Below are 12719 nucleotides of genomic sequence, written 5' to 3'. Positions count from 1 at the left end.
TGCACGATTCGTGCCGGGCCCCGCCCTGTATGGTTGGTGCCGTGCCGTGGCACACGGGGCAAACGGCACGATTCCAGGGGAGGTAGGCCAGGTCGGACCTTCGCCCCCTGGCGGGCGCGGTGCTCCGACCGGGGGAGGTTGGGTCATCGTGGCGGAGACCGGAAGGCTCCGCGCCGGGATGGTGCCCGGAACCTCGGTCCAAGTATGCCTCCTCCCCAGAATCAAAAATGCCGGACGGACCCAACCAACAGGAGACAGGCCACCAGTATGCATTGCTCGGCTTTGCGAAGCCGAGCTGTAATGACAGTGTATTTCCGCACCGAGGCTCGAGTACAGTGGACACTGGACAGTTAGCCATAGTGATGGTGAATGGTACCCGGTGTAGAGAGGTGGTTTCACCATCCCTCACACTTGGGGCACATGAGCTATACGTTATGGGGTTTGGCAGTGAAAACGAGCTGAGGGCGGGCTAGCATAATGTTAGGGACTGAGAGATGACTTTAGGAGACCGAGATTTAAGTAGTGACTTTTGTACCGGTAGAGGGGACGTAGCGAGAGTAGGTGGATGTTAATGACTAGGGAAGTGCTTCGTGTAAGGGAAGTGCTTAGTTAGTGTAAGGGAAGATGGGGAAAGCACAAGTATTAGAGGGAAGTAGTTAGCTAGATGATGCTGTGTGTGTGTGTAGTTGTGTGGAGAAATTGTGTGTGAGTATGAGGATGCCCTTTAGGCGCAAATGAGGAAATGAGAATGAGAATCTTTGTGGTGAGAGTGAGAAAATGAGGCAATGGTCTGGGATGACCGGAGAAAGTGTATGAGTAGTGTATTGAGGATGTGTGTAAGTGTGTTGAGTGAATGACTTGCATGGGGTGCAAGTGAATAAATGGTGTGGAATAAATAGTGTGGAGTGAGTGGTGTGTGGAATGAGTGGTGTGGAGTGCATGGTGCGAAGGAGTGGATGGGGGAAGATGGACCCCTTCACGAATACCCGGGGAGGGTAGTTTAAAGTTAGGTAGAGGGAGTAGGTAAATTGTTTGGATATTGACATCTGTGGTGCAGGGAGTAGCGAGTTGTTGCTTTGAGGGGTGCATGAGTAAGTGGAATGGCTAGGCGTGTGAGCCTGTTGGTGAGTATGGTTAAATGGGCACTCCGCCATTGGTGGTCTGTCGGCCAAGTGAGGCCGCAGGTAGGCTCTGGGAGCCAGTTAGAGTCCAGTTGTGTAGTGTTCAGCGGGGCCCGAGGATCCGAGGGGAGGACCCGGGTAGCCTAAAGCCAGAGAGGGCATTAGTGGGGTGAGAGAGCCAGGAGGGCCTTCCCCAAGTTAGGGTAGTCGCGGGAGCTAGGCAAGCTCGGGTGGCGACTTCAGTGGCGGAGGTGCGCAGGTAAGTAGGACCTGCTGGTCGAGCCCCACGACCCAGCCCCGAAATTGTGCGAAGGCACAGATAGAAAAAATGGGGGAGTGAGACCCTAAATTGGTAAGGCACCACAGGATGGTCAATGGGAATTTGTTTTTAGAACCGCATCGTGTAAAGAGGCCAATGGAATTGGCAGGGCAAGACCCCGGGTAGTGTAAAGTGAGTTAATGCCAATTAGAGGATAGTTAGGATGAAATCTTTTTGCACCATACACACCCACTCACCGAGGTGACAGGACTCCACACCAGGTTTTTGCAAATGTTTGGATGGAAAGACGCATCATGACGTGGGTGAGACATTGTGTGTAATTCCATCCCTTCCTTCTTGGGAGGGATTGGATGACGAATTTGGTTTAGGGGGAGATATGGGAGACAGGACGGTAGAGACGGATTTGTAAATTGCAAGGTGTAAATACGGGGAGGGGCAAGGGTAGAGTAGGTTGACATGGGGGGTCACATACGGCTGGGGACGAGCTTTCTCCGCTTGCTCTCCCGCGCCCCTCATGTCGCATTACCTTGTATTGACGTGTACCCTTGCGCCCTTGCCCCACTAACCTCTGCTTTGTCTTTCCTCCCCACCCATGGACCCATTATCTTTTGTTGAGGGGAGTGTGCAGGTACCCTGAGCTGTGCGGCTGCACTTTTGCGCTGCACCCTGCTGCCTGCACCGGTACACCATATGGACCACACGTTCTGTGGCCTGGCACCTTTGCTTGGGCAGACAATCGCGGCAAACATTACCTTGCCCTGCGGACCACTGTGTTTAAGTGGCATCAATGCCATGCAGTCGGACCAACTTAGCTGGCCCTGCTGGCCAAAATAAAAACGGACACGGTTTGTGCCTTTTTATTCATCTTTGGTGTGTCAGGACAAGAAGACTGTAAGTTTTGACGATGGCAAAATGAAGACGAAGCAGGAAGACGTCGCAGCCCAGCAGCCAGCCAAGCACAAGACATCAGTCATTGGTTTATGAAATGGTTTTTGTGCATTTTGATGATTGTGCATTTTGGTGCTTTTTGTGCATTTTTTGTATTTTTGTGCATATGGTGTATGGTGTATTGGTGCAGTGCATTCTGTGTTTCCTCTTTTCAAAATCTCTTCTCTTTCCCACAAAAGACAGGTCCTGGGTTGTAGTATTGTAAATAAGTAGTAGTCTTGTCAATAACATGCTCCCCACCGGCTTTACATGTAGTTTGAGGATTCTTTCCATAATTCGGTTAATTGTGGGCGTGAGTCTGATAGTTAGCACACAACGAAGTAGGTGGGACATATCTAGTTTTTAAAACTGCCGCACACAGGGTGTTAGGTTAAATGTAGAGGGTAACCACACCTAAGTGTCACACTAATTGTTAAAAAGTAGTCCTGACCCTTGCATCAGAACCGGTAGGGCTCACTGGTGTGTGGGTCCGGCTCGGGAATGAGCCTGGCGAAGGAGGGGTGCAGTGTTGCAGTTCTGAGAAAGTGCACATATTTGGTTAATAAAGGTTAAAGGTTTGCCCCAATAGTTAGTCCACATGCAACACGTAGGTCACCTTAGAACGTTAGTTATTTCTTAGTATATGTGAGACAAGGCCATTTCCAATAGTGATACCTGCGTTGTGTAAAGGAAGAAATAAGAGTAGGCCCCATTCATTTTACGGCCCACCCTCCAAATCTACCTCGCTCGTTGGGCAGCATCCATCCCGTGCCCCGATTCGGCTAATGCACCTTGCTTGCCAGCAGCGTTCGCTGCTCTTGGGGTTTCGCTCAAACCAGCTGAATGCCACGAGGTAAGGCCTGGAAAAGGGGCGGAGCGCGAGGGCGAGGGTGTGGCCACGTCAAGCAGACATCAAGGGCGGAGCCGGTAAGACCCCAACAACCAACCAGGCTCAGTGGGTATGGCCTAAGGGGCGTGGTGAGAACGTGTCTGGGACATTCGAGAGGGTTCGCTGGGCGGCGATATATAACCGCGCACGCAAAGCCCTTCAAGAGGACTTATGCAGTTTATCACAGGACTGCGCGAAGAGGACTCGTGTTATGAGGATGGTGAAGGACTATTGGGAGAGGCGCTTTGTTGGAAGGACTGGCTGGCGTTGCGAATTGTAGAAGGACTCTTGTTGGACTGCGTCAAAGGTCTGGTACCAGGAAATTGATGAGCATTGAGAGAACTGCGAGGACTCGTTGGGAGAGCGCCCTGTGTTAAAGGACTTGTCGTTGTGAAAGCATTGCTGGAGCGGCGCATTGCAGAGGACTTGTGAAAGTGGCGCATTGTATTGAACTATACTGGGAACGCGTATAAAGCGCCGGTATATCTATTACGTACGCGGCCACGCTAGTGTAACCGCCCAGCTTACCGATTCCCCCGATAATTGTCCGATCCGCGCCAACGACACGCGGAGAGCTTGCCTGCCGTCTACCATCGTCTTCATGGTACGAGTCGGGGACCGGAGCGAGCTGTGGACGCGATCCTTTGGACCAACAACCCGACCATCTACAACCCCCGTGTGAGTCTGAGTCTGAGTGCGAACGGGCCCGTGTCCAGGAATAAGTTAAGACTGTTATTAAGGCTGCCATGTGTATTCTGTACTTCTCCTTCTTCCTGTGTAAATAGTTAATAAACCAATCTGTTCTTCCTGTTTCCTCTTAATTCGACCGTGTTAGTGATTTCTCCATTGGGTAAACGTGGCACGATCACAACCGCTCAAATCGGGTTTAGTACCTGTTAACGGCCCGAATCGTGGCTCGCTATCGCTCGGCGTGTCCACTAAAACCGTGGTTCGGGCGGGGTTATTTCCTTGCTTCATGGCTGGCGTTAGTAATTAGGTAATAATAATTCGGCTTACGACCCTACCTAACGTCGTCCGGAAGGAATGTCATAGCCCCGGATCGCGTCGGCTAGATAACAGACAAGGGGATTAATCCCCCCTTGGTAAGGGGAAGGCCGACGTTTGAGATCCGCAACAATTTATATATATACACGAGGTGTTCAAAAAGTATGCGACCTTAATTTGTCGTGCGTAAACAAATGAAGCTAGGGAGGCGTTGATTGGTGCACGTATGTAGGCGATCCTAATGCGCACGCGTGAATTTTTTCCCACCTGCAGAAGCTGTCATTCGACGGCAGACCGCCGATGAGCGAGGAAGTGTAAGTGAGCACCGTCGGATTTTCGTTTTTGACAAAATGACGGAAAAACTTGAACAACGCTACTGCATCAAATTTTGTGTAAAGCTTGGCGATTCCCAAGTGGAAACGATCCGCAAGATTCAACAGGCCTTCGGGGACGAAGCAATGAGCACCACACAGATAAAGGAGTGGTACAACCGCTTCAAAGATGGCCGCACATCAGTGGAGAGTGAAGCATGTTCGGGTAGGCCCTCAACATCCCGAAATGAGATCGTCATTGACCAATTGAGGACCCTGGTGATGCAGGATCGTCGAATCACGATCAGAGAACTTGCAGACGAGGTGGGCGTCAGCATTGGATCCATTCATTCCATTATGAAGGAGGATTTGGGCTTCAGGAGAATCTCAGCGAAGTTCGTACCAAAGCTGCTAACGATTGAGCAGAAGCAACTCCATTTGGAGATCGCACAGGACATGCTGGAGACTGTGAACAGCGATCCCAGCTTCCTCAACACAGTGATCACTGGCGATGAGTCCTGGGTTTATGGGTACGACCCAGAAACCAAGTTGCAGTCATCACAATGGAAGCATCCAACATCCCCGAGGCCAAAAAAAGCAAGGCAGGTCCGCAGCAATGTCAAAGTCATGCTGACCGTCTTCTTCGACTCCAGTGGCGTGGTTCATCACGAGTACGCACCACACGGCACAACCATCACCAAGGAGTATTACCAAGAGGTTCTGCGTCGCCTTCGTGACGCTGTGTGACGCAAACGGCCGGACCTGTGGGCAGCGGGCAATTGGCAGCTCCATCACGATAACGCACCCGCCCATTCTTCACATTTGATACAGAGTTTCTTGGCCAAACACAACACACCTGTGCTTCGTCAGGCTCCCTACTCTCCCGACATGGCTCCGTGTGACTTCTGGCTTTTCTCCAAGCTGAAAATGCCCCTGAAAGGGACCAGATTTCAGTCCAGAGAAGACATCATGCGGAATTCGACGGACCAGCTGCGCGCCATCCCAAAAGAGGCATTCCAGCGCTGCTTCCGACAGTGGCAGAACCGTTGGGAGAAGTGTGTGGCAGCCCAAGGGGACTACTTTGAAGGAGATTAGTGTAAGTTTGTTGTATCTGGATACGAGTATTTTTTATGAACAAAGGTCAGATACTTTTTGAACACACCTCGTATGTGTGTGTGTGTGTGTGTGTGTGTGTATGTGTGTGTGTGTGTGCGTGTGTGTGTGTGCGTGTGTGTGTGTGTGTGTGTGTGTGTGTGTGTGTGTGTATGTATATATATATATATATATATATATATATATATATATATATATATATATATATATATATATATATACATACATATATATATATATATATATACAGACTTGGCATTTAATATGGAATATTTTTTTTGTGGGGGTGAACTTACTCTTACTTTTCAAGATGACTTAGAACCAAAAGTTCATTGGAATTATGTTGAAATTATTCTAGATTTTGTTAATGTGACGTTTAAAAGAAACAAAAACCACATTTGACATTTCGAAGCAAATAAATTGATCCTTGAAAGTGATGTAAACTGATATCGAACTCAATTCACGGACAGTACTGTGTTAAACTTCTGTACGTTTTCCAGAAGTATCTCTTTATTTTGCACATTAGCAAAAAAAAATTTCAACAAAAATAAAAGGTAAATTAGGACTGGGATTACAGACAGTAAAATTACAGTTCAGTACTTCGTGTAACCCCCACGAGCATTCAGGAGAGCACGTACACGTCGAGGCATGCTGTTCACGAGATTTGCCAAGGTTTGGACAGGAATCGCTTGCCATGCAGTGACAATAGTCTGCTGCAATTCATGCACAGAGGTAGGCTGCTGGTCCAAGTTGTCGATTTGACGCGTTAATTCTACCCACAAGTTCTCTATCGGATTCATATCCGGGGACATGGCAGGCCACTCCATATGCTCTACACCACGGTCAGCAAGAAAGTGTTGGATCATGCGAGCACGATGAGGCCGTGCATTGTCATCTTGGAAGACAAAGTTTCCTCGAAAGGCTGCACGAGCAAATGGAAGCAATGTTTCTTCCAGAATGACCCTGTACTTGAGCGGGTTCAGGTTTCCATTCAGAACAACCAGGTCAGTTTTGCCCCCTGCATGAAAAGCAGCCCAAACGGTCACCCCACCACCTCCAGCTTGGACTCTTGGCACTATACAATCTTCGTTGTGGGCTTCATGCACTTGTCTGCGCACTCGGACGTGGCCATCTTTACGATAGACCAGAAATCTAGACTCGTCACTGAAGGTCACGTGATTCCAGTGTCCTGGCTGCCATTGACGGTGCTCTCTGGCCCACTGCAATCGGCGCTGGCTGTGTTGTCTGGTCAGGCGTGGCTTTCTCAGGGGACGCCTGGCACGATAGCCTGCTTGAACCAGTTGTTGGTTGACTAGCCTTCTGGATACAGGCACATTTGTCAGTTGCTGCCACTCAGCCTTAAGCCGATTAGCTGACTTGGTACGGCCATTGCAGACTAACCGGTGCAGCTGGCGATCATCTCTCCTTGTGGTTCTGCGTGGACGTCCTGGCCTCGCTATTGGAGTAGGGACACCCCTCTGAGCATTTCGTTTCAGGATCTTTGACACCTGACCTTGAGTGATGCCATACTGCCAAGCAATAGCACGCTGTTTCATGCCAGAATTTCGTAAAGCCACCACTCCATGACAAACAGCATTGTCAAGTTGACGGACCATCTCCAGAGGAAGCGGCAATAACTTTTGTAGACGTGCAGCAGTTGTTTTCCACTAATACAGAACGCAACAACCCTTATATACCCGATTGTGAAGCCAATCGTCAAATGTACCTGTCCTTACATTTTGTCACGCCACCTGTGATATAATCCTGTTATTGACTTATTGCTGCGAAAGACAATCAGTGACATGGTTCTTTCAACAAAGACATCACCGAAGGGTAAAAGAAACTCACCAGATTGATATACTGAGTTCAGAACGTAAACCCAAGTCAAGAAAAAAAAAAATATTCCATATTAAATGCCAAGTCTGTATGTATGTATATATATATATATATATATATATATATATATATATATATATATATATATATTATTATTATTATTATTATTATATATATATATATATATTATTATTATTATTATTATTATATATATATATATATATATATATATATATATATATATATATATATATATATATTATTATTATTATATATATATATATATATATATATATTGTTGCGGATCTCAAACGTCGGCCTTCCACTTACCAAGGGAGGATTCTCTCAAGGTTTGCTCATTGTTAACAATGCTCCAGATGGCATTTCCATTGGATCCAATAACATGGACACCAAAGCAAGAATATATAGGTGTGAACTAGGAATACAGAGTTTAACTTCTTCCTATAAAAGGTAAATATATTAATTATGTTTCAGTTTTGACACTGTTGTAGTGGATATTGACTGTTACTTGCATGTCCAACATTGGTTCCTGGTCAATTTCAAAGCCTATGTTTCCTGTGTTTTGTTTCCTGCAATCTTCTTTGCTAGTGTAAGAGCCTACAAATCATCGAAAATAGTTTGCTGAAAAATATTCCTTATACCCCATAATAACATTATGACGACACTGATGCATTACAAATCGGTGAGTGCATTATCCATGGGGCTCATACGGTATTAGTGCATATATTTTCGATAGAGACAGAGATTTACCAAGAGGGTAAATAATTCATCATGCTATGCTGAAAGGAAAGGGAAGGGAGAGCAACGCAATTAATGCACAGTGTATACAAATGCCTTGTTCCTTTCGGTGGTACAAGGCCAGTGGCACATGGCAAAGACTGTATCGGGCGTGGCATAACCACCAAGCATGTCGGGAACACGGCGTGACTGGCAACTTGAACTGCAACAAGAGAAATCTAATCAGAGAAATTATTCTACCATGAAAACAAGTGTTTGCACCCCACACCGTACCGCCATCATATTTTTGGCACACACTTTCTGCATTCTAATTAATCTTTTGTTCCTCCTGTATGACGAAACATTGTGCACAAAAACATTTTACTCGTACTCCTTCTCTTCCACAAACCCGACCATGTGGAAGGCATTTACATACAAGATAAGCAAAGAGGCCGAGCCTGGTGTTGGCTTAGCGGTTAGGGTGCTGGCTTGGGATCCGAGGATCCTGGGTTCAGAATCCTGGTCGATCGCTGAATTAATGCCAGGGGGGTTGACTCAGCCTGTCATCCCTCCGAGGTCCGCAAATTGAGTTCCAGTTCACTGGTAATTCCCTGTGTGTCGCAAAAGGCAACTAACAGGGTTGGCGGCAGGAAGGGCATCCGGCCATAAAACATTGCTTCAAAAGGGGACCACAGTGCCCAAATAAGGCCAACCCCTGCTCTGCGGGGAAAAATGGCCTCCAAAGGTGGTTCATAAGCAAAGAGGCCAAATGTGTCTTTATTCTAAAACGCAACAGTCCCCATTTCTACCTATAGGGAAGCATATTTGACATGGATGAAATTGGTCATTTATAGTCACACTTGATGCATCATCAACTGGGAAGGCACTCGGTAGAGAGCATACCTCTGCCAGGCTGAACATTTTACGTTTTGTATCCAACTGATACGCCGGATCTGGATCCAGACCTGAACCAATATTGAATCAGCTCGTTCTTGTCACCTAACTAATTCAATCAACTCGTTATGTCATAACTTGTGGATAACTTTTTGGATATTGTACTATATATCGATTTTGGCCCTATCTCTCAATGGTGAAGAATCACATAAAAATTAAAATATTCTCATATCCAGATCCGGATCTTCACCAAAATCTAATAATTTGTCCTTGGCGCACACCCAACCCGTCCATCAAATATCGTCCAAATCCTTCCAGAACTTTTTTGAGATATCCTGCTCACAGACAGACAGACAGACAGACAGACAGACAGACAGACAGACATAGAAACAGGGGTGAAACCATAACCTCCATCCAGCTTCGAATTACAGAGGTATTGAGGAACTAGAGATCTACGATCACAAAGCGATTGCCATGGGTACCCCTTACCTCGATTATGTATATCCGGCCTATCAGTGGGATATAAAACTCAACCGAGTGCCGTTCTATTTAACGGCTGTTCCACTGCTGGGTTGTCCCTGCACTTTCGATTAGAAATTTGAATTTGGCCATGGTGGTGACATTCAATGGCCTACTCTTGTAAAATACACCATGGGATCTTTAAAAGTCCACCAGGGAATGTGAGGAGACAAAACACCCGGCTTAACATCCCTTCAACGGATCTTGCACCAATTGATGAAATAAATGCCTTGCCTGAGAAACACCAGGTCGGTAGTTCATAGTCGGGTCATGTATCAAACTCAGACTCTATAGGTCAGTCAAGTGGGCTACCTGTGCATCATCCTATCAGTAAGTCTTGGGTTTTAAAAAATCCCCCAAAACATGCATTCTGACTTGTGGGGTAATGGTTGGAACATCTGTGCTGAGTCTGGGATGTCAGTGGTTCGAATCCCATCAAAGTCATAGCAAAAAGACCTTAAAATGGTACATGCTGCTTCCTTGCTTGACGCATGGCATTTGTAAAGGATATAGCACAAACAATCAACCATAGGTTAGCAATCATAGCACAGGCTTTGATGGGCCCAATAGGATCCACCTGCATTGAAGTTGCTTGGAAGGGAACTCAGATTATTATCCTAAGGTCCATTTCCAATGTGTAATATATGTAAAGCTCGTACTTGAGCCTTTTATCACTGGAAAAATTAAAGAAAAAATTAAAAAATGAAGATTTTTCTTGCAAATATCTGGGAATGTGATGAACTTCTGCTCTCAAGCGCATTTGCATGACTTTTGATGAGTATGCATGGAGTGGAATCTAAACACGCACGTGCTGACATTGCTGTCAAGGAAGCAGCGGTTGCGGAGAAGGCCGGACCATAGCTGCACTCCAATGATTCCAAAGATGAAGAAGACGAAGAAGCAAAGGAGCAGCACATTCCCCAGCATGGGCAAGGTGTCCAAGAGCAGGGTCACCAAGATACGCATGCCTGCAAGACAAAACACATGGATATTTATCATATAGGTGTGAATAAGCAAATGGGAACTAGAACTGTTAGTATTTGTCAACAAAGTTCTGACATCACCACCCCTGAAGTTTTCTTCAAACAACCAGATTTCATAGTCTTGCCTTTAGGACTACTATATGTGTTGTCTGTACTATTTTCTGACAAATGTGTCAATAATATATAACTACTACTACTAATATAACTAGTATAACTACTACTACTACTTATTTTATTTTTTTGTATACAGAATCGAGGCTCGTGAAAGAGCTAACATTTATCACACAAACAAATCAAACAGACAAACAAAATATATAAAAAGAGGGAGCGGTAGACAAGATGGGGAGAGAAGGGGAAGCACACAAACACAACATTTGAGAGCAGGGTCATCGGGAGATGTGTGGGAGGGAGAGGGCTTGGGGGGAAGAGGCGTGGGAAGGGGGGGGGGGGGTGAGAGAAATATAAAACACAAGGACACCAAGGACTTCCAGGACAGAAGTTGGTATTTCAAAAAAGAGGATTTGGGGTGAAATTAGCGGGGGTAGAAAAGATCAAGGATTTGGATGGGGGAAGATAAGAGATGGTGGTGAACAGCTGTTTTAAAGACCTGGAGGGTGGAGTGGGATTGAAGAGAGTGAGGGAGTTTGTTCCAGAGGTGGGAGAAAAGAGGAATGAAGGAGTGAAGGTGAGCAGAGAGTCTTGATTTTGGCAGTTTAACCATAAGAGGGTTGCAGGCAGATCTTGTGCGACCTGTAGGAATATTTGGGGGACAGAGCCCAGAGAGAGCTGGGGGCGGCAAGGCCGGAGAGGAGTCAGTAGAAGACGGAAAGACCACCAACCTGCCCGCGGTGAGTGAGTGCAAGGCCCTCGGAGTTAGCTTCATCGTGGGAGATTCCAATGATTCTGAGGTATTTATTCTGAGGTATTTCACAAATAATTCGCCATTGTCCGGGCTAACTTCTTACTACCGCGGATATTACCTCCGCCACCTAAGGTAAGCGAAGGTTATGTTTTCGCCCCTGTCTGTCTGTCTGTTTGCCTGTCTGTGAACTGGATATCTCAAAATGTTGTGGATGGATTCAATTGAAACTTGGTGGAGAGGAAGAATTTATTTAATTTTGGTGAAGACTGTAATCCATATCTGCATCAGATAATTTTTAAGTGATTCGTCACAATTGAGGGATAACGCTAAAACCGATATATAGCACGATATCTCAAAATGTTGTGGACGGATTCAGACTAAACTTGGTGGACAGGTTGGGTGTGTCAAGGAAGAATTGATTCAATGTTGAAATTTTTAAAAGTGATTCTTCATCATGAGTAATAGGGACAAAAACGATACATGTATTGCATAATATTTCAAAAAGTTGTAATCGATTTATGACAAAACTAGGTGCATGAGTTGGTTAGGTGACAACAACAAGCCGATTAGACTTTGGTTCAGGTCCGAATCCAGATTTGGCCGGTCAGTGGAATACAACGCGTAAACTGTTCAGCCTGGCGGAGGTATGCTCTCTACCGAGTGTCGTTCTAGTTCCCACTTTTGATTGTGTGGTCGACCTGGCACAACAGATATACAAGAAAGCCAAACATATTTTATGAACTGGTTGTCCAAGCTTGATGTTCACCTGAAGGTGACAGGAATGTATAATTTGTCTCTGGTTCCAGTGACAACTCGCCTCCTCTTGGTACCTGGGATAACACGAGATATTTAATGTCCACCAATGACACCAGCTTAGCATCCACCCAAGGAAAAATGCCCTGGGGCAAAGTTTATCATCTGACGTTAATAGTCTGACAAATCTGACAGTTAGTTTATGGTCGGATTGCTAATCAAACACAGGCTAGCATCATGTGGGACAGGGAATATAATAAAGTCCAATTTTTGAGGAAAAAATGAGTAAATAAACTACACACACCAAAGTTGACACATTGACAGAGTGATTATTAAATGTTTCCTCTTAATGGTTGGTAGACTGAAACTTTGTGACCTTGATTTATCTAAAAACCCCAGAAATCCATCCAATAAGGGAAAGGGGAAGTGAGGGATATTTAATATGTCCATCCGGAGGTGGACTGAACACGTGATTGTTGTTTATGCGA

At 45.9% G+C, this 12719-nt stretch overlaps 1 protein-coding gene across 1 annotated transcript in view; it reads right to left on the bottom strand.

Annotated features, from left to right (window-relative positions):
- LOC137433382 (voltage-dependent T-type calcium channel subunit alpha-1H-like) overlaps nt 1-12719 on the bottom strand; it is a gene marked incomplete at its 3' end in the record, with an annotated part of 532188 nt that overhangs the window by 265998 nt on the left and 253471 nt on the right. The window contains exons 5-6 of the mRNA XM_068125712.2: nt 10450-10601; nt 8424-8443 (exon numbers count right to left, since the gene is read on the bottom strand). Coding sequence (XP_067981813.2) covers nt 8424-8443; nt 10450-10601 — 172 coding nt within the window. The remainder of the gene's footprint in view (nt 1-8423; nt 8444-10449; nt 10602-12719) is intronic.

The sequence above is a fragment of the Myxine glutinosa genome, chromosome 10, assembly GCF_964187855.1.
Source record: "Myxine glutinosa chromosome 10, kmMyxGlut1.1, whole genome shotgun sequence".
Taxonomy (NCBI): Eukaryota; Metazoa; Chordata; class Myxini; order Myxiniformes; family Myxinidae; genus Myxine; species Myxine glutinosa.
The sequence above is the reverse complement of the archived record's forward strand: the minus strand, read 5'-3'. Positions and strand labels throughout refer to the sequence as shown.